Source organism: Pithys albifrons, chromosome 5 (genome assembly GCF_047495875.1).
Source record: "Pithys albifrons albifrons isolate INPA30051 chromosome 5, PitAlb_v1, whole genome shotgun sequence".
In the NCBI taxonomy this organism is placed as follows: Eukaryota; Metazoa; Chordata; class Aves; order Passeriformes; family Thamnophilidae; genus Pithys; species Pithys albifrons.
Genome location: NC_092462.1, coordinates 2,064,683 through 2,084,606, shown reverse-complemented (window position 1 = coordinate 2,084,606; position 19,924 = coordinate 2,064,683). Strand labels below are relative to the sequence as shown.

Sequence of the window (19,924 nt, the reverse complement as noted above, 5' to 3'; positions counted from 1 at the left end):
CGGTGCCTGGGGTGCGTTTGTCAGACACGAACACGCGAGACCCTCTCTCAGCCCCAGACACGCCGCTCGAGGGGTGTTTCTCGTGCACGAACATGGCGGACCCTCTCTGAGCCCCAGACACTGCGCTCGGGGTGTGTTTCTCGAGCACGAACACGCAGAACCCTCTCCAGTCCCGCTGTTTCGAGCGCTCCCCCTGCGAGCGATCGCGACAGGCAGTGTCGCAATCGTGGCCGGACCCGCCCCTCGTGGCCCGGTCCCCGCCCCGCGCAGGCGCCGCCGGAGCGGCCATGGCGGAGAAGGCGCAGAAAAGGTGAGCCCCGATCCCGGCTCCGTCCCCCCGCAGCACCCTCGGGATGCCCCGTCCCCTGCCCGCACCTCCTTCCCATCCCCTCGGCGGGTCCCCCCGGGTGACCGCCCCGTCTCTCCCCGCAGCGTGAAGATCGCGCCGGGGGCCGTGGTGTGCGTGGAGAGCGAGATCCGCGGGGATGTGACCATCGGTAAGCGCCGTGTCCCGCGCCCCGGCCCTTGTCCCCACCCCGAGTGCTGGCGCGGGGTGACGCGGCGCTGTTCCCGCAGGGCCCAGGACCGTCATCCATCCCAAGGCCCGCATCATCGCCGAGGCGGGGCCCATCGTCATCGGCGAAGGGAACCTCATCGAGGAGCAGGCGCTCATCATCAACGGGTCCGTGCGACACCGGGCGGGGGGCACCGGGCTCGCCCAGGGGGTCGCTGAACTTAAAAACCCCGCGGAAGTAGAGGTTATTTGGGGAAAAAAAAAGCGCCACACTTCGTGCTTTTGTGTGTGTCTGTGGCAGTGTGGCTTGGGTAGAAGCTACAGAATCCTATTGGTCATCGAATGTTATGGGTTGGACGGGAGTTTAAAGCTCATCTCATTCCACACTCCTGCCATAGGCACTTCCACTAGACCAGGTTGCTCCAAGCCCCATCCAGCCTGGCCTTGAACGTTTCCAGGGTTGGGGCAGCCACAACTACCCTGGGAAACCTGTTTTGGTGTCTCACCACCCTCACAGGGAAGAATTTCTTCCCTGTATCTAATCTAAATTTTCCCTCTTTCAGTCTGAACCCAGTTCTCATTGTCCTCGCACTACAGTTCCTAATGAAGAATCCCCTCTCCAGCTTCCCTGTAGGCCCCTTTCAGACACTGGCATGTTGCTAAGTTTCCCTATGATTCCTTCTCCAACCTGACAGAGGAAAAGGATCCTAATCCTAAAATGTCTCACAACTCCAACAGTCCAGCTGGATTGGGTGGGATATACATGGCTTCAGTCTGTCAGGACATTGTGCTGCCAAACAGGACACTGTTGTTGTGACCTCTGATGTGGAAACGTGTTCTCTCTTCTTGCAGATACCCTGAAAATATTACCCCCGAGACTGAAGATGTGGAGCCCAAACCCATGGTGATTGGCACCAACAATGTTTTTGAGGTTGGGTGTTGTATCCTTGCTGTGCAGTGACGGACACACTGCACTTCCAGATCGATACAGGAGGGGCTCTGAGTTCAAACACCCCAGGGTTGGCTGTTGGTTTGAAAATGGCATCAGGGTATTTTTACCTGGTGAAGTAAAAGCATTTTACAGTTTTTCTTAACACAGACCTGTAGATTCCCAAGCAATGAAAGTGGGAGACAACAACGTGATTGAATCCAAGGGTAAGTCTTGGCTCATCATCTCCGGCCCTGGTGAGATTTTGCTCCTGTAGATGCTGCAGGGGATGGCTCTCACAGGGATTTCTCCCTCTCTCTCTGGCAGCATTTGTTGGCAGGAATGTGATCCTGACAAGTGGCTGCATCATTGGGGCCTGCTGTAACATCAACACCTCTGAGGTGATTCCCGAAAACACCGTCATCTATGGGGCTGACTGTCTCCGGCGTGTGCAGACCGAGCGGCCACAGGTGGGTGTGTGACACAGGGGACACTCAGGCACCTCCTGTCTCCCTCAGCCTGCTGCCTGACCTCCCCTGCCTCCCTTTCCAGCCCCAAACACTTCAGCTGGATTTCCTAATGAAGATCTTGCCCAACTACCACCACCTGAAGAAGACCATGAAGGCCACGTCCACCCCTGTCAAGAGCTGAGCACCCACGTGCTGCTTCCTGTGCTTGGCTGGGTGTTTGGTCCTGGGAAGCACTACACACTCCGGGAAGTATCCAGTCTCTACGATCCTCATTCCATCAATTTATTGCTTCTTTGTGTCCTTTATTTATCTTCCACCAGGAATCTTGGTCCAGTTTAGGGTCTCTTGTCTCTTTTCCACCAACTATTGTTCGTGCTTTACTTTGGGAATAAAATGTCAACTGCTCTGCTGTCCGAGGGGGCCACAGCCCGTTGGCGCCGCGGGGAGCGGTGCCTGGGGCACACAGGCGCTGTCAGGGCGGGTGTCACCGGGTCACACTCGGGAATAAGCGGGGGACAGCCCCGATGCCACCTCCTCGCGCTTCGCTAGTGTCGCCGCCAGATGGCGATGTGCCCCCGCACTTGGATGTCCCGGCCCTGCATCCCGGCTCCATGCGGGTCCTGGGGTGGGAAAGGTTCCGGGGACGCGGTGCCACCCTCTGTCCCTGCCCTCGAGGGCTGCTCCTGCTTGGCTTCCCTCCCAAAGAGCCCAGAGCGAAGCTGAACGTTCTCCGCTAACTATCAAGCCACTCCACTGAAGCCTTGGGAATAGCCAGGCTTTCCAGCTGGCCCCCCAGATTCCCCAGGGATGTTCACAAGTTCCCCCTTCCATCTCTGTATGACACAGCCTGGTGTTGTGTCCCGGCACAAGCAGACATTGATGCTGCAGCAGAAATTCCTGTAGGAAAGAGCAAGAGATGGGAAAGCATCAGCAACCACTGCAGGGGAACTCCAAATTCTGCAGGTGGGGTTTGGGCTGGAACCAGAAGTTTCAAAGCATGGAAGTAGTGCAGCATTCACCAGAGCTGATCAGATTTTCTCCCTGAGTTCCATTTCATGGCTACCAAAAATCCAAATCCACCAGTTTTTTTGGTTTGTGATTCCAGCAGGTGCTCCTGTGCCAGTGGGGAACTGCCACTCTTCCCCAAAGCTGAGTCCAAATAAGGGTTGTGAGTATTGTCCTGTCTACTGTCCAGACAAAGCTGGTTGTGGAGATGCCTGTGGAGGGGAAAACACATTTGTCCAACTTCTCCCCTTGCTCAAAAGACTCTTGCTGGGAATCCACCCCAAAATCAAGAGGCTCCAAGAGATTTGGGTTGACCAGATCAGTCCCCATGCTCTAGATTCCCTTTGCCCTTGTGGCCAGACACTTCCTGCCCCCCCAGATCCAGCTGGCACAGCTCATTTTCATCTCCCTCCTGGCACGAGAGGTTCTGCTCTGTAAATTGCCCCTGTGGGGAGGCTGCAAACCCGCTGGTGTCTGAGCTGGGTCCCCTGGGCAGGCAGCAGGACATGCAAGCAGCTGCCCCCAGGTCTCTTTTGGCTCTGAGCTATACAAAGGCAAGCTGTGACCTTAAATGCCCGTTGGGAACAAGCCCTGTGCCATCGACAGGATGTCCTGGCGTCACCTCCGGTCCCTGTGCATTGTGCGTGGGCGGCACCTGCTCTGGACACAGCTGCTGGTCTTCACCCCATGGGTCTCTGTCACGCTGCTCCAGAGCTGAGTGCAACCTTGTGGGACTACAGCCCCATCCGTGCGGATGCACAGGGCTGGGACAACCCAAATCCAAGGTCTAGGATGAAGGGAGCAGGGTGCCAGGCCTAGCACAGGCTCAGCTAAAGCCTAGTCTAAGCAGGGAGCCCAAAAGCAGCCCTGGAACCAAGGGGGGAGGGATTGACCACCCCCCCCACACCCCACACCGCCCCCAGGTGGGTCTGGTTGGGGCGACGAGCCCCCAGTGCTCTCCCACTGCTCCCAGTCCAGCATCTGCTGTCCCCAACATTGTCCCCTTCTCTGCCTCACAGCCCTGATGCAGCCATTTCCCTGGGACTGTGTCCTGTGACCCCAGGGCTGTGTCTCATGTGCCCAGCCTTGTCCTGTGTCCCCAGCCTGTGTCCAATGACCCGGGGGCTGTGCCCCATGTCCCCAAGCCTCGTACCATGTCCATCTCCCCATCCTTGTATCCTGTGTCCCCAGCCTTGTGTCCTGTATCCCCAACCCCAGGTCTTAGACCGTTTCCCATGTCTCTAGTCTTGTCCTGTATCCCCGACTCTGCGTCCCGTGTCTCCAGCTTTCTGTCCCATATTCCCAACCCTGTGTCCCCAGTCCTGTGTCCAGCCTGTGTTTTATATTCCTGGGACTGAGTCTTACGTTCCTGAGACTGTCAATCTCCCTTGCTCTGTGTCCCGCGCTCCCAATCCCGCATCACGCGTCCCATCGCCCACCTCCTGTGCCCTTGCATCTCCCTGCGTCCCCGTCCCCAGCCGCCGCTCCGCCGCGCCCCCGCCCCGTCCCTCCCCGGCCCCGCCGCCCCGCCCCGGCCCCCCCCCGCCGCCGGGACCAGCCTCCAGCACCGCCCGCCCGGACGCGGCTGCCGCCGGCGGGACGAGGAGCCGGGCCGGTCGCACCATGAGCAACGTCCCCGCTGACAGGGAGGGCGGCCCCGCCGACACCGGCCTGCCCGAGGAGGAGGTACCGGGGGGACACACGTGGGGAGTTTAGGGTGGGGGGGTCCGGCATCTCCCTCCGCACCCGCTATCCTCGGGGGCTGCGCCCCGCGGGTGCCCACGCACCCACGCGGGATGGGGAGGGTCCTCGCCGGGGGGGTCTCGGCGGCTTCCGCGGCTCCAGGTGCCCGGGGCTGTTGCGGGGGGACGGGGATGAGCGGCGGGGAGCGCATCCCCGCTCCCGGGGGCGCCCCTATCGCCGCCCGCATCCCCTCGGACACCCCGCATACGCCCCTCCGCCTTCTCCGCGGGGTCCTGCGGGCGCGGGGAGCCACAGTCGAGACACGCAGCTGGCCGAGGCGGTAGGGGGCAAAACAGACTCCTCGCGGGGCTAAGGCCGGTGCGTGGTGCTGCCGGTGCCGGTGGGTACCGCGCATCCAGCGGCCGCGCGTCTCTTCCCGTGGGTCTCACCCCAAAGATGTCCGAAACGCGCCCGTTCCCACGGGAGACCAACCTCACGCTCCGCCGCGGTGAGAGCTGGTTTTCTGCGTTCCAGACGCAAAGTTCCTGGTTTTGCTCGTGACCTTGAGATAGGAATTTGGACTTTGGGAGGGTGAGAGCGGACAGATTTCTATCGGGGATCTCCTCTTCCTCCTCGCCCTCCACCCGCCGGGCTGCTCCAGCAGGTCCTCGCCGGCTCGTACTGGGGTCCCTGGTTGATGGCCAGCGCTGGAGTCACCGCAACTCCATTTGCCCACCTTCATTTGTTTGTTCCAGAGGCGGCTCTGGCCTCGAACTTGCCAAAGTTTCCTAAATAATGGGGAGTTTTTCCACTGGTGACCTCACAGGGTGTGTGGGAGATGATGCTGCCGGTTCCTGCGGCTATGGCTCGGCCGGACCTGGCAGTGGGAGACATCCATGGAGGCCTGTTGCCTTTCCCAGCGGCACGGCATGTGCCCCCACGGCTGGCTCCGGGAAGCCAGGGCCCGGCTGGCGCACTGCTGGCCCTTGGGGACCCCCTGACCTTGCGATGCTGGACATAGGGAGCGCCTGGAGGGGACGGCTGCGAGGTGCGAGGGACACCCGCTGTGCCGGGGACACATTAGGAGGGCGATGGCCAAGCTGGGCACCTCCGATGCCAGGCCAGTATTTTCCCTGCAGTTCTTCCCAGCCCGGGCTGGAAGAGCCGGTGCTGTCGAGTATTTGCTTAAGTATTGGGGAAGGGGGTTGCTCAGCTACTGCGCCGCACCTCTCCCCTCCCAGGGCTTGCCTTTCAGCCTCCTGCCCCTCTAGAAAAGGGGGGGAAAGCAAGCCCCCACTTCAGCCCCGCTCCTCCTGCCTGCTCCTGGCACCCCGGGTGGCCTCCCCATCTCTCTCGCCTCACACGGGGGAGCTGAGGGCCAGGGGGTTCCCCACGGAGGAGCCAGAACAATTTGGGAAGGCGGTCACGTCACTTTGGCCGGGCGAGAACGGCATGTAAAAGGCTCGGCGGAGGCCTTATTTGGTAGCGGAGCGGCTGCCGAGCGCCCGGCTTGTAGCCCTCGTCCCCATCCCATGCCAGATCCCTCATCCCGGGGGACCGTGGCATGGGGAGGGAACCCCGAGGGTAGTTCCTGGAGGGGAATATTCCCAGAGAGTGGATAAAATTTTGCCCTGCGGCCCCTGTGTCGCATCCCTCTGGGCTGCTGCTTCCTTTCCCCCTGGAACTGTGGGGTCCAGAGGGTTTGGGAGCAAAGTCCGGGCGGGACAGGGCCGTGTGTGACCCCTGACTGATCCCGCCGCTCCTCCGCTCTGTTGCAATTCCCCATCTGCTCCCTTGGCTTCTCGCTGCCTTTTCCTCCGTCGCTTCCTCGTTCCAGCCCCGGCAGCTCTGGACTCGCTTTTCCCCAAGGGCTGTTCCTGCCCTCCTGTTCGTCACCGGACGTTTGTCTGTCCGTCTCCGGGGTGGCGAGGCCGGAGGCTGCTCCCGGTCCTCCCGCATCCCCAGCGCGGAGGAGCCAGCATCCCTCGGCCTCAGCCTTGTTTATGTCGGGGAGTTTTGCGGGCTGAAGGCATGCGTACACACAGCCCGGCAATCTAAACCCAGCCGAGGAAGACGCTCCATTAGCCAAGAGAGTATTTACGCCAGGACTAATCCCGGCGGGGCCGGACTGCACCCCGGCGCGGGGGGAGGCAGAACCCCGCTTTGCCGGGAATGGGGCGGGAGGGGGAAGTTCTGCTCGCCCTGTTCCACGGCTCGATGTGGCAGCCCCCGTGCCATCGCTCCCGCCGGGATCCGCCTGCCCGGCGGTGCCTCTCGGGCGGCGGGCAGTCAAGCAGATAATCGGCTGGTGGAGAATTAAAGCGAGCCCCGCTGGAAGGGGCGGACGGACGGACGGGAGCTGGGGCTGAAGGAGGCGATTAAATGCCTCGTGGATGAATCACCCGGATGCCTCCCGCCTCCCCCCGCGGCCTGTTAACGTTTACCGGGGCTGGTTTGGGCAGGGGCAGGGGACCGTGACCGTGCTCGTGGGTCGCCCAGGTGGGACACCCGGCGTCCCTCAGGACACCGCCATCTGATGGGGGCCCAAGGAAGGGAGATGCCTCCCTGGTGCTTCCTTTTACCTTAAGGAGACAAACCTTACTCGGCTTGGAGAGGAGGAGGAGGACTGCCAGTGCTCTGTCATAGATCTCTCCATGCTGGGGCCATCCTCAATCAATGCTCCTCTCCTCGACCCCAGCCACCTCTTGGCCCAGGGCCTGCCTCTCTTTGCATGTCCCCAGCCCTGACCGTCCCAGCAAACCCCCCCTAAAGCCTTTTCCATCATTCCTTAAATGCCCCAGATGGGATATGGAATGTAAGGGACAATAGAAAGGGATAGTGGGATGCAGAGGTGAGAGGGCTGGCCCACAAGTGGGATGGAAATGGCTTCTTAGGGAGAGGAGAGTAGCAGAGATGAAAAGATTTCCTGCAGGGACAATAAAAGCCAGGAAGGGACAAACCAGGAGCAAGGTGACAGAGGTGGAATTCAGCAGGCCTGGCAAATCTGGGAGCTGTGGCCTGCAGTGGCAGGAGCAGAGGAGGGACTTGGAGTGTTCCTTTTGCTGTCCCATACCTGCCATCCACATGGAAGGAAATCAAGGTGGTCACCTTTAGGATCCTGCACCCGTGGCCAACAGCTTCCTGGAGCAAACAGGGTCCTGTACCCGTGGCCAGCAGCTTCCTGGAGCAAACATCAGCACTTCTGACCTGGAAAAAAAACTTTGGTGTCACCTTAGAGTGTAAGGAGAATGGGAGACAGAGAAATGCTCCACCGAGAAGCAACTTAAAAATTGTCTCTGTACAGCAGAACTGAAACAAAACAGCTTGGGCTGTCCCAAAAAAGTGGGGGGAGTTGAGCTGCAGGAATCCCATGCTCCAGGGCCCTTCACTAATCCTTGCTTGGGAGCTGTAGGTCTGGCCCCATCCCATGAGACACCTGGGAGCAGGCGCCTTGCCTGATCCACCTTCCAGAAGAGTCATTTTTCCCTATGGAAGAGCATGTATTTGTCTGCTTGCTGGCAGTTTCTCTGATAAGGCTTTTTTAATCCCACTCCAGGGCAGGAGTTTGCCCTGAGAGTGCTTCTGGTGGAGGATGGAGACAGAATCCCTGGGATCTCTCAGCACAGGAAAACCTGAAGCATCTCCTTGCAAGCCGAAGGTCCCCTTCAATTTAAGGGCAGGAGTAATATTTCCACCTAAAATTCTTCCTTTGTCAAAAGGATATCTGTCCAGCCTGCTGGAAACTCCCTTACTCTGCCAGTTCCACCTGTTTGTTACCCAGCGAAACGATGCTGTTTGCATAGGGCCTACTCAAACATCCCTGTGGCTGGGTGCACCCCAGACCCCCTTGTGGGATGCAGAGGGGGAGCACCTATGAGCTGGTATCCTTTTGGGGCTGGAAACCCGCTGGGGGATCCTTTGGAGCCCTTCTCCCTCTCACCACTGTATCATTTTAGATTTAAACTTGGCCGACCCGCGTTTGAACTTCCAAAGAAAACAAATCATTAAGGAAGAGAAGTGCTGCTTCTGCGGGACTGAATTTCGAAGGGTTCCTTGGGGTCTTTTATCTCTCCCGTGTCTCTCCCACGTGGCTTTGGGGATAAATGACCTGACAGGCTTGGGCTTGTAGGGTTTGGATTTCAGGGATGTGGCAAACTGGCAGCGGGTTTCCCCCGGAGCTGTCACCAACACCTCTGGTGTTTCATGCAGCTCCCCAGGGAGAGGAGAAGTGGGAAGCCAGCGTGCCAGGATGGCTCCAGGGATGATGGAGACAGGGGACACCACGCAGGGATGCTCGGCCTCCTTGCTCGGCCTCTTCGGGAGGCAAACCCAGCTGTGAGGGTGGATGTGTCCAGAGAGCCGATTCCCTGGATAGCAGTCACGCTTAGGCAGACCTGTCTGAAAGGGAGTAGTTTTTCCCCTGGGAAAGGGTAAATTCACTTTCTTTACACTGAATTCCATGGACACAAGGGGAGCTCCTCCTCCCTCCCCAGCCTCTGCCGGGAGAAATTTGGGCACTGTCTCCATTGGAGACAGAGCAATAGTGAACACCTTGGGATGCTCCATCAGCCTCTGGTCTCAGGAGACAGCAGAAATCTGCCAGAGATCCCCCAAGGTGCTTGGGGGGGCTTCCAGCCCACCGTGGATAGCCCCAAGAGAGGGGACAAGCCTCTCAGGCTGTGCCTGCCTGCAGCCCTGGTGAGGACATCCCTGTGCCCATCCCATCCAGCTTGGATGCTGGTACCTGCAGGGATGGTGATGATGATGATGATAAGGTGGTACGCAGGATGGGTATCACCAGGGCTATGTGCAAACAGCTCAAGTACCTTTTGTTATTTAACAGACACAGGTCAGCCAGAGGTTTTGTTCCTCAAAGCAGGAATGTTTGCTGCTCCCAGGCTGGGAGATGGGGGAGATAGCTTATCTGCAAGAGAAAGAAGAAATGTCAGCAGAAGAATAGGCCTGGGCTGGCTGTTTCTGGCTGTTTCCCATGTCTCTTTCCCAGGGAATGGGGCAGGCAGGGTGCCTGGCCGAAAAAATAAAATAAATCAAAGTTTTCCCCTCTTCCAGCCCAAAGTGTTTGGATGAGATTTCGTGGATGAGGAGAGGGCGAACTGGCAGCAGATCCAGTTCCCAACACTGCTCCACCAGTTATGAGCTAGTTGTAAAGCAAAACCATCCCAGCACAGGGTTTGCCTATCCCTGAGGACCCCCACATTCCCCCCTGGGCTTGGTGGGAGTGGGATTTCTGCCAAACACACCAATTTTGAGGATGCTGCACCACCACAAATGTTACATCCACTGAAAAAGGGTTAAAGCCCCTTAAAAGGTGACTTTTACAAACCAGGGACAAGCTGCTTAAATCCAGCCCTCTCCAAACCAGGAGGAATAGTTGGGGTTTACTTCTCCCAGTCCTTAATGAGCTGCTGCAATTCAACTGAGACAATAGGCATTGTCTGTGGACTCCAGGATCTGGTAGGGATGCTGGGAGAAATCCTGTTTGCCAGAGTGGGGTAGGAAGGTGCTGAGATGCTGGAAGTACTCAGTGGGGTGAGGACAGGTCTCAGTTGCTTTTCCTTGATGCCTCAGCAGCTTCCTCTATGGCGACCTGAAGGATAGGGACAGCCCACCCAAAAATTGTGCATCGCTCAAGTGTGGCTTAAGGCTTTTGGCTGCCCAGGAGGTTCCCTTTGGGCTGGCATCATCCCTCTGGCTGCAGGAAGCATGGTGTTATCCTCAAGTTGGGGATGAGAGAGGCTCCCCAGGAACCTCCTTTCTTCTTTTCCAGGTGAGGACACTTTTTGTCAGTGGGTTGCCTCTGGACATCAAGCCCCGGGAACTTTACCTGCTCTTCAGGCCCTTTAAGGTACCAAACTGGGGAGGAAAAGGGGGGCTGGAAAACTGGGGCTAGCCCCTGCCCCAGCCCTGTGGCCCCCAACAACTTGCTGGGATCTGGGAGCCCACCAGTTTCCCTCAAAAGCACTGATTCAGTCAGCTTATTTAGTTATTATTATTAAATCATGGGGATGTCCACTGAATACCCTTTTTTATTCTTTCCTTGCAGGGGTACGAAGGGTCTCTCATCAAACTCACCTCCAAGCAGGTAGGAGCCACTCCAAACAGAGCAAGCATCCCACCATTCCCTGGCACCACCAGTCCCTGGGGAGAGGGGGCCCCCCCTGCTCCCCACCTGACTGATGGCTCCTCTCTTTCCTCCACAGCCCGTGGGCTTTGTCAGCTTTGACAGCCGCTCTGAGGCGGAGGCAGCGAAGAACGCACTGAACGTGAGTGTGCCCAGTCCAGCCACTTCATTGTTCCCCTTGTTTCCCTGTCCCCAGATATCCCTGAAATCCTCCATGCCAGGGATGTGCAGCTCCCATGCTGCTGGCCCCATGGCATCCCCATCCCTCTGGATGATCCCATAGTTTTTTTTTTCATCTGCATCCTCCCTTCCAGAGGGCTGCAACCCTCTCATCTTTCTCAGGGTCAATCCAGGAGGGCTTGAACCCTCAGGATTCAAGCCCTAGATACAAGTGAGAGCCACCATTCCCAACCTCTCCTGCTTATTCAGATGAAAAACCCCAGCTAAATCTGCCAAAGAAAAGGCAAATTTCAGGTTTTTTTAGAGGCTCCCTTCTACCTCTGTGGAGTTACCTGGGAATAGTCAGAGGCAGAATCATGTGGAGCTGGTTCTCTGATTCCTCACCACGGGTTTTAGTTTGGGGTTGTTTTTCTTCCTTGTCTTCGTTTTCAACTTAAAACTCTTTTTTTTTTTGGCTCTGCTAATCCCTCTGGATAAGAGCTCGGCCTTGCGGGATGCCGACTGCCAAATATGGTGCCGATGCTAAAGATGCCGGAGGAATGTGAGCTGCCCGGGGCCCGGCAAATTAGCTCATTTCAAGGCTGGAAGTTGAAAAAACCCATAAATAACGGGGAGTTATTTTTGCTGCAGGGCCGGCACGCGGCTGGGCTCGCCCACCCGCCGTGCTTCCTTCCCTCCTTCCCTCCCACAGGGCATCCGCTTCGACCCCGAGATCCCCCAGACGCTGCGGCTGGAGTTCGCCAAGGCCAACACCAAGATGGCCAAGAACAAGCTGGTGGGCACCCCAAATCCCAGCACCCCTCTCCCCACCGCCGTACCTCAGTTCATCGCCCGGGAGCCCTGTGAGTACCAGGCCTGGCTCTCCCGAGGGAGCCTCAGGTTGTCCCCCCCAGCTGGCAGTGCCAGTAGGGTTTGGGGTGGCAGGCACTGGGGGCTGCCCCCATCCTTGGGAAAACACCTTATTCAGGGATTGTAATGCCATGCAGAGATCATGGGTGGATGCAGCATGCCAGGCCTCTGGTGCAGGGTGCTGGAAGGAGCAGGGATACCGTGGGGGGCAGGTGGCAATGAGGAACGACAGGTCCAAGTGGAAGCAGTGGCACCTGCTCGCTGCTGGGAGTCCCCCAAGGATAGGACCCCGGGAGAGGCGACAGCCAGCCTGGCAAGCACCTGGGAGCAGGACAAGCTCATGATGCTGCTTCACTGTGCTGGGAAGTTCCCCTGTCACGTCTGGGGGTCTCGGCAGAGGCCTCAGCAGTGCCCTTCTGTGAGTGCTTCATACCCAGTTCCACCTCTGGAAGTGCTTTTCTTGCATGGACGCTGCTTCCTCACCTCACTGTTGCGCACAGGCTTGAGCCACATGCTCTCCTCTGCTGGATCCCTGGGATCATTAAACATTTTGGTGACAACTAGTCCATTTCCGTGTTGGCTTTGCGGGTCGGTTCTCAGCGGTGCATCCTGCACTTCTCCAGGGGAAGATCCGCTCCTGCTTTGGGGGCAGGACGGACATGGAGGGGGTGGCAGCCTCGTGGTCACCGTTAACTCTCCCTCTTCTTCTCTTGCAGATGAGCTCACAGTGCCTGCACTTTACCCCAGTAGCCCTGAAGTGTGGGGGCCGTACCCCCTGTACCCAGCGGAATTAGCACCTGCTCTACCTCCTCCTGCTTTCACCTATCCCGCTTCGCTGCACGCCCAGGTAATTCCGTCCCATCCGCCACCACCGCTCACCTTCCCACCTGCCCTGGACCCCCTTTCTTCTCGGTGCCCACCGCACCGCTAACCTCTGCCCGGCTAACAGGCACTCACTCCCCACTCCCTGAGATTTAAGGATGTCTCCCAAATGGAGCTGAGCGCTGACAGGGGTCCTGCCTCTCCCCAAACACCTCTCTCTGCCTTCTTACCTTTGCTGCCACCCATGGCAGGGCAGGCGGGGAAGGAAGGAGGGATGGATGGGGATGCTCTCCGGGTCTGGATGTTCCCCATCTCATGTGGCACTGAATCACCCATCCTGCGACTGGCATGGTGTCAAATGGGGGCTCCAGAGCCCCTGGAGCATTGTTGGGATGCGTGTGCTGGACACGGGGTTTGAAGCCAAGCGGCTCTGATGGGAAGAAGAGGGAAGTGAAGCGCAAATGGAGGATCCATCTTTTATTGATGAGGTGCTGCCTTGTCACAAGTGCTTTCTGCCGGCTGCCAACGCCGGTGGCCCCCAATGGCAGCACGTGGCTGTTAAAAATTAACCATCCGCCTGGGAGAGGAGCTGAGAAAACAAGAGAAGTGGAAGTGGAGGAGAAAGAGCATCTCTTCACAGTGCCAGCCTTGCAGTATCGTGGGGCTGTTCAGAAAAGACCCCTGCCACAAAGGGGGAATGGGCAGCTGCCTCCCCAGCATCCGTGCCAGACATCATCCCACCTTTTGCTCCTTGTTGCTGGCTCCAACTCTGTGATGAGCAGGAGGAAACAAGTGCATGGAAACAGATCAGCTGGATAAACTCCTTCCAAAAGGCTTTTGGCCCTGGCCTGCCAGGATTGAGCCAGGTTATCCAGAGCTGCCATTGCTGGGAGCTGAAGCAGACAGGGCTGATTGGAGCAGGAGGGTGTGGAAAAGTGCTCAGCGTACAAACCATCCACAGCCCTTGGATGAAGCTCCAGCTTTTCATGCCCTGCTGCTCAAAGGAAGAGTGACGGTAAATATTATTGCAGCTACGTACTTGCCTTGTCAAATAACTGCTAACAGGCAGCACCTGCCCTGCCTGGGGAAGCAGACAGCGAAGGAAATGGAGGTGTACGGAAGCTCCGAGGGTCCCTCGGGAAAACCTAGGCTGTGGACTGATGTTAGACAGAAGAAAGACTACCTGATGTGAAATATCAGTGCAACAAAGAGTGTGGTGGTGGCACCTTGCCTGCCAGTGTTGCAGGTTTGCTGGGGGGCACTGGAGACTGGTGCCACTGTCCAAACTGGAGCTGCTTGGCTGGATCCTGCAGAGACTGGTGGGACCAGGAACCTTGGGATGGATGGTGGAGGCTGACTTGGTGTTATCTGGCAGGCACTGTGCAGTTCTGTGCTGGGTTTTGGCATCTGGTTTTCTGCCCTGGTTCAAGCTGGCTTTTGAGAAGCAAAGAGGGATGAGCTCACTCCTGCTCGGTGGGATTGTTGTGCTGCTGTCCCAGCTCCATCCTGCTGGAAGCAGCAATGCCAGGGGCTGTGCTTGGCGTCAGTGTCACTGTCCAAATGGGAGCTGGGATGGGTGTATTGCTGGTGCTCCGACCTCCCTATGCCCTGTGCCTGGGGAAGGCCGGGAAAGGGGATCCCAGAGGCAGCTGGATCTTGCCAGGTGGGCAGCCACCACCCTTCTCACCCTGCGTCCCCCTTGTCTTCGCAGATGCGCTGGCTCCCTCCCTCCGAGGCTGGTTCTCAGGGCTGGAAGTCCCGTCAGTTCTGCTGAATGCCGGGTGAGTGCCACCATCCCTGTCCCATCCTGCTGCACTGGCTGGAATCCACCTCCACCCCTACCCAGGGCTTCCCCCACCCTCCATGACTCCTGTGGTTTCTGGCAGCTCAGAGTGGGTGGCCAGACCATTGGTGAGGCCACTTTCCAGCACTGCAAGTCCAGCTGCCCTCCTTGTCCCCAGGGAGGGGATGTCCCTGTCACAATTCACCCCAACACTTTCCCATATGTCCCAGGGCAGGATAGAAAGGCATTGTGTTGAGGAGGGGGTGTAGTGATGGAAAAGAGGCAGCCCCAACACAACCATCTCATTAAACCTTAATGAAAACCCTCCTGGCAGCCCAGGGTGGTGGGGCGACCAAAACAAGAAGCGCAGCCTTACTGAGCTGCCCAGCTGCAAGGAGGGACTGATCCGATTCCATCTGGGACCTCTTCAGATGGAAAAGCTTTGCAAGATATACTCTGCAAATAACTCAGCCTTTTGTGGATAAATAAACAAAGGGGACCCAAGTGGAAGAGGGGAAAGAGGCTTGGTGAACACTGAGCACTGCACCCTGTGATCCCAGCCTGCCCTGACAATCCTAGTTGGGAATCCTCCCTGCACGCTGCTGGTGCCTGCTGGGAAGCCTCCTGCTTCCATACCCACCTGTGGGGAAACCCCAGTGGATCCAAAACTCTGGCATCAGCTCCCCATGCTCCTGCCCATCCACCTGGCATCCCTGTGCCATGGCCACAAGGTCACTCATCCAGGAGGGCAGGAGGCCCAGCCTCAGCTGCAGCTGGACACAGACTTGGATCACTAAGAACTTACCAGCTATTTTAGGTCCAGCTGATAAAAATAGGGAGCAGCGAGGCTTTGGGAACCAGTGGTTCTTCCAAACTATGCAACATGCCAATGTTTCCAGATAAAATGTAAGCAGAGCCATATTTGGGAAGGGGAGATGAACGAATCCTTTGGAATAGGTCCACCAGCCCACAGCAATGCCAGTAGCCACTGGGCAGTGAGGATGGAGGGTTGGGGACCTCCTGGCTCCCTGCCAGGCTTCTCCAACCAGGAAGGGCACAGCCCAGTGAAGGGTTTTGCTGCCAGCCTGGCTCTGTCCTGTATTTGCTGCCTGGACTCATCAGGGCAGGGCTAAGGTGAAAACTCCCCCTAGGAAGCACCACCTCTGACCACTGAAATCACCTCTCCCCACAGCACACCAACCTCATTTGCAGTGCCAGCATCCCTCACCCTCCGCTGTGTCCTCCCGCAGGTCTCAGGTGTGTGATGGTGGCCTACAGTCAGTCTTGTGGGTATTAGTGGAGTCTTCCAAGGTGGCTACTGGGGTGACATTCTCTCCGCAAGACCACAGTGTGCTGGTAAGGCTGGAATGGCATCAGGCTGTCCTGTGGGCTTGGCTGCTTTGGGGAGGGGGTAGAAGGTGAGGAAGGGTGAGGATGTCCCTGAGGGAATAGGCAGAAAGGTGGGCATGACCCAGGGGTTATCCCTGCAGGGTGGCATCGCTGCTCCCACTGCTGTTCCCGCTACTGCCTGGCTGGCACCATGGCCCTGCCATTCCCAACTTTATCATTGTTATCTGGGGCGAGGGTTTCCACAGCCAAGGAATGCCTCTCGGCTTTGAATTACCCCCGGTAATCTCATCTCCGTCCTTGCTTCCTGCCTTGGATCAACAGAGGCTGAATTCCTCTTAAGTGCAAAATTCAACTCAAACTTAACTCTCAGCTTCCCAGTTCAAACCCCAGGGGCTACAGCCACTGGGAGGAGCAAACTGGGACCAGTGGAGTCCTTTACAGTGACAGTCTCTCCGCACAGGCATCTCCCACCTTGCCTTTCCCCTGTTAAACTGTCCTTGGAGATTTCCAAAACAAGTCCCCCTCTCACCTACACTGCAGCACAGGAGCTTCCCCGTGAAGGAAGAGAGATGAACTACAGGCTCTTTTTCCTCCATCATGGATGCACTTTTTTTTAAACACCTCTCTCTGTTGTTACAGGCTTGAAAAAAAACCCCTCACACAAGTTTGGATTCCTCCAAGACTTTCCCACAGCCTCTATCACACATCTGCTTTCCTAGAAGAAAAAAGAAAAACGTTACCTAGTAATAATATTTTCCTCTTTTACACTGTATATTTGTAAGGAAGAGTGTGTTACTCCTGAAAGCATGGTTTGACAGGCATTGTTGTAGTGTTTGAACTTTTCAAACAGAACCATAAGAAAGCAGACTACAAAAAAGAAAAAAAAAAAACAACAAAAAAAAAAGCAAAATGAGAGCAAGTATTTTTGTACCAAAGCTCCTCAACAGGACAGTCTCACACCGGGTCGGACCACAGGCTTTGTGCTTGACTTTGGAATTAAGAGTCTTATTATCCCCTGGCCCCATCAGCTGCATGTCGAAGGCACGATGTTCACATGCCTGTGGATGTCGAGACACACGATGCAGGTCCATAGGAATTGTGCTCCCTCTGGCACAGGAATTGTGCTCCGGCCGTGTTGGCAAGACACCTGCAGGCACTACAGTATTACTGTCTTCTTCCCAGTTGTACCAAGTGACAACCAGGCAGGACAATCAGGAACTTTCTTCCAGTGTTTTTTGTACCTTAGGGCTGTGTTCGTGGCTGCTGTGCAAAGCTTCTGCGGGGTACAACGGCTCGGATCAGGGATGGGCAGACAGCCCACACATGTAGCAAGGTGACAATTTGCCTCTTCCTCCTCCTCTTCTTCCTCCTGCCATGACTGCTTCAAGCTGTTACAGGCAACGTAAACTGCTGTATAAAAAAAAAATTCCTCCTGTTATGCTGAAGTGCTGGACTGGGGTTTTAGCACCGAGGTTATGCTGGTCCAGCTGCTGTCTCCATGGCATTCCTGTGCTTCCAAGTGCAAAGACAAGAAGGGAAGCTGCCAACACAGTTTTTACAAAGGAAGCATACCAGCAAAGAGACCGCTTGACATACTTGTTCCTCCTTCTCCTTGCTCTGGGAGAAATTTGGAAAAAGAAAGAAGAGAGCAAACCAACCCAAAACCTCCAAGCAGGTTTCAAGTTTCTTGCAAAAGGAGGCACAAAACTTCTCCTTCCATTGCCTTCCCCCATCCTCATCCCAGCTGCAGGGAATGCTGAGCTCAGCCACTGCCCAGGCCTCGCCGTAGCCAGTTTCCCAGCTGTCCGTGGCCTCGTTCAACATCATCACCTTTTCCTTCCTCTTTCCTCTTGTCCTCTGGGTGGGCCAAAATAAGACAGCTGAGATTTGGGCTATTGGGGTGGGGCAGGAAGATGAGAAAATGGGATTTTTCACGATGGGAAGTCATCCCATTGGAGTCTTCTGTAAAAATGGGACTGATAAAAGTGATGTGAGAAGAAATCAATTCCAAGACAAACCTCAGAGCGGCTCTAAAAGGAACGATGCCGGCGTTCCAAGCGACCGACTAACTCTTTTAGCAAACTATTTCCTGTACTTTGTCTCGTGGAGAGGAGAGAAGCTTCCACATTGTCTACTCCGCTTTTGGAAATATGTTTAAAGGTACTTTTCTATTGTAATTTTTTAAAAATAAAACCGGTGATTATTATAAGTTATGTGCAGAGCGTCGTTGTGTGCGTGTATCTGCTTAGAGGAAGAAGGATCCAACACACCCTCAGGGCTCGGGGGAACAGCAGCCTCATTCCTCCCTTGGGGTATCTGAAGACAGTGTGACACTCCAGGGTGATTTTTCATGGCAGATACCATCATCCTGCTTGGCTCTCTTGGATCTCTAGGAAAGCTCCAAAATCCAGGCTGGAAGGATCAGCAGGCCTTAGAGAAATGACTCTAAGTTTACAAAGATGTTATCAGTTAGTTCTTAAACCTACTAATCTTGGCAGGGAGCACAGGAGTTAAGCTGCAATTTTCCATGAGCTCAGCCTCGGCCGAGGAAAACGTAACCTAGAGACAAAGGGCCAGATTAGCGTTGTATTTTTTTTAACACGCTGGGAATTTTGAAAAACTTGGGTTCAGCAGCCCAACCTAGAAATTCCTTCTCCTTTCTCCACTCTGCCCCTGCCCTGATAAATGCCACCAGCGTCCCCAAGAGCCTCAGCTAACAGGCCAGGCTCTCAAAACAAAGTGCCAGGAGCAAGCTCCAGCTTAGCCAAGGCAGCAACAAACTCCAGGGTGGAAGGGAAAGGCAAAAGGCACGGCAGTTATTTGGAACTCCTGGCTGGCAGGGACGAGTTAAGCCCTTAATGTTGGATGTTAATCCTGCTGTGGCCATCACCACCGCAAGTCACAGCTTTCCTTCCGAATTGCATCCAGGAGAGAGGTTTGCTGGCAGGCAGAGGGTAGGAAGGGAAGGGAGCCACAACATGCTGCTCAGTCCAAGGGCTGCTCCGAGCAGCAGTAACTGGCCCAAACCTCTGTCCCAGGCAGTGCTTTAGCAGACACACAGATGTTTTCGGGAGCGGATTCAGCAGCAAACATCCTCCAGCTAAGAGAGTGATGGAACACACACACATCCTCCTGGCCTTGGCCTGGGCACTGCATCTGCTCCGAGATGTGCCCTGTGAAAGGAAGCGGGGCCTTTCCCAAAACATTTAACCTCTTGAAATGTGGTTTTTTTTACCATTTCCCCTGTAAGCCAGAATGTTTTCGGCTCCGTGCTGGTCGGCGCTGCCCTCATCAGCTCGGTCCCAGTGTCCCCTTTGCCCATGGTGACCTTTCCCCATGCGGTCGGGGGAACATTCCTTCCCTGTGACCATCAGGGCACTTACAGGAAGGCCTGAGCTGCTGGCTGAGAGTTGGGGATTGCAAAACGGGATCAGGGACTCCCAGACCAGTGCTGACATCCAATACCAGGGATATGTCTCAGGGGATATGAACATGCAGAACTGGAAAAACCAAACTGAGAAGATTTCGCATTTTCATTGTTTCCACTTTCCCAAGTCTTGCTCTCCCCATTCCCTTAATGCCAGGGCTGAGCTCAGGGAGGAAGGGATGCAGGCAGCTCCTTCCTGTGCATCCCTGTGCAGGTTTGCTGAGTGGCAGCAGGCTGGAAGCAGAGGGGAAGGCAGGGAATAGCCTGGCAGAAAAACACCGGGCTAACAGCCCACACCACAGTGGTGGAGGAATGGGAACAAGGCGGGAGAAGGAGAGCTGTAGCTCCCAGAGGATTGGTGGGGGGTCAGGCAGCAGTGAAGGCAGTCGGGCAGCAGTGACAGCACTGGGGGATCCTGCTGTGGGAATGGAGATGGGCCAGCCAGGCCAGGGAGAGCAAAGGGCAGGCAGAGCCAGTGCCGAGGCCAGCAGTGCCCACAGCCCGGATGGGGCAGGGAGGAGGAGCAAGCCCAGCGTCTGCTCCTGTGGTCTCCTCGGGACAGGGGGAGAAGGGATAACAAGTCCAAGAGAGGAAAGGTGTCTCGGTTTGAGGGGAAAAAACCAAAAGCCAAGCCGAGCCAAGACTGGGGAGAATATCCAAAAAAAAACCAAAAGAGACAAACCTGCCCCCACCCCAGCAATCAACAGTTAACTGCTTCTTTTGTTAACCGCTGGCCTGGGCAGTTAAGTGGCAGGGGAGAGAATTTACATA

At 56.4% G+C, this 19,924-nt stretch overlaps 2 protein-coding genes across 5 annotated transcripts; both read left to right on the top strand.

Annotated features, from left to right (window-relative positions):
- The first annotated feature begins 255 nt into the window (after window positions 1-255).
- On the top strand, window positions 256-2,325 carry DCTN6 (dynactin subunit 6). Its single transcript, XM_071555383.1, has 7 exons — window positions 256-310; window positions 433-497; window positions 577-682; window positions 1,367-1,455; window positions 1,622-1,669; window positions 1,770-1,912; window positions 1,995-2,325. The coding sequence occupies exons 1-7, from the start codon at window positions 288-290 to the stop codon at window positions 2,091-2,093; spliced, it is 573 nt and encodes a 190-aa protein (XP_071411484.1). The 5' UTR covers window positions 256-287; the 3' UTR covers window positions 2,094-2,325.
- A 2,168-nt stretch (window positions 2,326-4,493) lies between these two features.
- On the top strand, window positions 4,494-17,939 carry RBPMS (RNA binding protein, mRNA processing factor). 4 transcript variants are annotated; one of them, XM_071555381.1, is made up of 8 exons: window positions 4,494-4,603; window positions 10,389-10,466; window positions 10,665-10,703; window positions 10,822-10,884; window positions 11,614-11,764; window positions 14,305-14,374; window positions 15,627-15,732; window positions 16,366-17,939. In XM_071555381.1, the coding sequence occupies exons 1-8, from the start codon at window positions 4,541-4,543 to the stop codon at window positions 16,369-16,371; spliced, it is 576 nt and encodes a 191-aa protein (XP_071411482.1). In that variant the 5' UTR covers window positions 4,494-4,540; the 3' UTR covers window positions 16,372-17,939. The 4 variants fall into 4 exon arrangements, with proteins under 4 accessions (XP_071411482.1, XP_071411479.1, XP_071411480.1 ...); XM_071555378.1 differs by lacking the exon at window positions 16,366-17,939 and adding an exon at window positions 12,488-12,618 and having other exon boundaries at window positions 15,627-15,718; XM_071555379.1 differs by lacking the exon at window positions 16,366-17,939 and adding an exon at window positions 12,488-12,618 and having other exon boundaries at window positions 15,569-15,642.
- Window positions 17,940-19,924: the final 1,985 nt, after the last annotated feature.

Coding starts and splice junctions, on each gene's coding strand:
- DCTN6 (XM_071555383.1), top strand. CDS start 288: ATGGCGGAGAAGGCGCAGAAAAG. Junction 1,456..1,621: donor TGTTTTTGAGGTTGGGTGTT/GTATCCTTGCTG, acceptor ACAGACCTGTAG/ATTCCCAAGCAATGAAAGTG. Junction 1,670..1,769: donor CAACGTGATTGAATCCAAGG/GTAAGTCTTGGC, acceptor TCTCTCTGGCAG/CATTTGTTGGCAGGAATGTG.
- RBPMS (XM_071555378.1), top strand. CDS start 4,541: ATGAGCAACGTCCCCGCTGACAGGGAGGGCGGCCCCGCCGACACCGGC. Junction 10,467..10,664: donor TGCTCTTCAGGCCCTTTAAG/GTACCAAACTGG, acceptor CTTTCCTTGCAG/GGGTACGAAGGGTCTCTCAT. Junction 10,704..10,821: donor TCAAACTCACCTCCAAGCAG/GTAGGAGCCACT, acceptor TTTCCTCCACAG/CCCGTGGGCTTTGTCAGCTT.